We start from the raw sequence: 1,494 nt of genomic DNA on the forward strand, positions 1-1,494 counted from the left end.
ATCCATCCACTGGATCAAGCACATCTGTTGCTCTCATCAGTCTCAAAACATGCTTTCTACTTGAGCCCTTGGTATCAGCTCATTTTCCCCCTCCCTCATGAACCCTTGCTAATTTATAAATTATTTTGTCATGTCTTACACTGTCCGACCTCTCCCTTCATCCACTTTTTTGTTATCCGTCCCCTAGGGAGAGGGGTTTTGGTAGATCCTTGAAATCAGTTCCCCCTTTCTACCCCCTCCCAGTATCGCCACTCTCAGCACTGGCCCTGAAGGGATCATCTGTCCTGGATTCCCTGTTTCCAGTCCTATCTGTACCAGTGTCCATCCTCTGGTCTAGCTGGATTTGTAAGGTAGAACTGGGATCTTGATGGTGGAGGAAGCATCTAGGAACTAGAGGAAAGCTGTGTTTCATTGTAGGCAACTATGAGCTTGCGGTGGCCCTGTCCCGCTGGGTGTTCAAGGAGGAGGGTGTCCTCCGGGTGGGGCCTGTGTCCCACCACCGGGTGGGCGAGACAGCCCCTCCCAATGCCTACACTGTCACTGACCTGGTGGTAAGAGAGCTCGAGGGGGAGGAGGGCTCCTGCTGAGTTGGGGCAATCCTGCGCCGGCTGAGGCGGGCACACACCAGGGGCGTCCATCCGTTCATCCCTAAGAAAGCCGGTTTAGCGGCTGAGCGCCTGGCACATGACGGGGTCCCGTTTGCTGTGGGAGGCAGTGGCGGGGTTGGTCAGAGAGAGGACACTGGAGTTGGGTCTCCAGATGAGTGTTCAAAGCGGGGACGGCTGGAGAGTGGGGTGTGCAGCACCTCGGGTGGGTGCCGGACAGGGGGCGGGGTGGGGAACGAGCATGGTCTGGGTCCAGGTTTCCATTCGGCCCCGTGGACAGGCCTGGGTGTGGAGTTCATCTTGTCGAGTAGGCTGGCAGTCTGCGCGGTGCGGGTTCTAGCAGCTTTTCCAGAACCGGGCGCTCCTGGCACATGCCGGGGTGGGCCGGCTCACCGGGCTCCTCCTGCAGGAGTACAGCATCGTCATCGAGCAGCTCTCCAGCGGCAGGTGGGTGCCCTTCGACGGTGACGACATCCAGCTGGAGTTCGTCCGCATCGACCCCTTTGTGAGGACCTTCCTGAAGAGGAAAGGTTCGTGCACGGCTGGGGGAGAGTGTGTCCCCGGGGGGCCGGCCGAGGCCCTCCGTCACTGTGCTTCTTCCCCAGGCGGCAAGTACAGCGTCCAGTTCAAGCTGCCCGATGTGTACGGGGTGTTCCAGTTTAAAGTGGACTACAGCCGGCTCGGCTACACACACTTGTACTCCTCCACGCAGGTGAGCAACCCCAGCCAAGGTCCCGGTCCAGGCAGCCTGCCGCCACAGGGCGCTGCGGCCAGAGCTGACCACCCTGTCCCCGCAGGTGTCAGTGAGGCCCCTGCAGCACACGCAGTACGAGCGGTTCATCCCCTCCGCCTACCCCTACTACGCCAGCGCCTTCTCCATGATGGCGGG

General features: G+C 60.0%; 1 protein-coding gene across 1 annotated transcript in view; it reads left to right on the plus strand.

The window, feature by feature from the left end:
* DDOST (dolichyl-diphosphooligosaccharide--protein glycosyltransferase non-catalytic subunit) overlaps positions 1-1,494 on the plus strand; it is a 12,703-nt gene that overhangs the window by 9,505 nt on the left and 1,704 nt on the right. Inside the window, 4 exon segments of the mRNA XM_004705379.2 lie at positions 418-551; positions 1,015-1,135; positions 1,211-1,317; positions 1,403-1,489. Of these exon segments, the coding sequence (XP_004705436.2) occupies positions 418-551; positions 1,015-1,135; positions 1,211-1,317; positions 1,403-1,489 (449 nt within the window).

This window comes from Echinops telfairi, unplaced genomic scaffold (genome assembly GCF_000313985.2).
Source record: "Echinops telfairi isolate 266 unplaced genomic scaffold, ASM31398v2 ScPeMD7_7457;HRSCAF=8495, whole genome shotgun sequence".
Taxonomy (NCBI): Eukaryota; Metazoa; Chordata; class Mammalia; order Afrosoricida; family Tenrecidae; genus Echinops; species Echinops telfairi.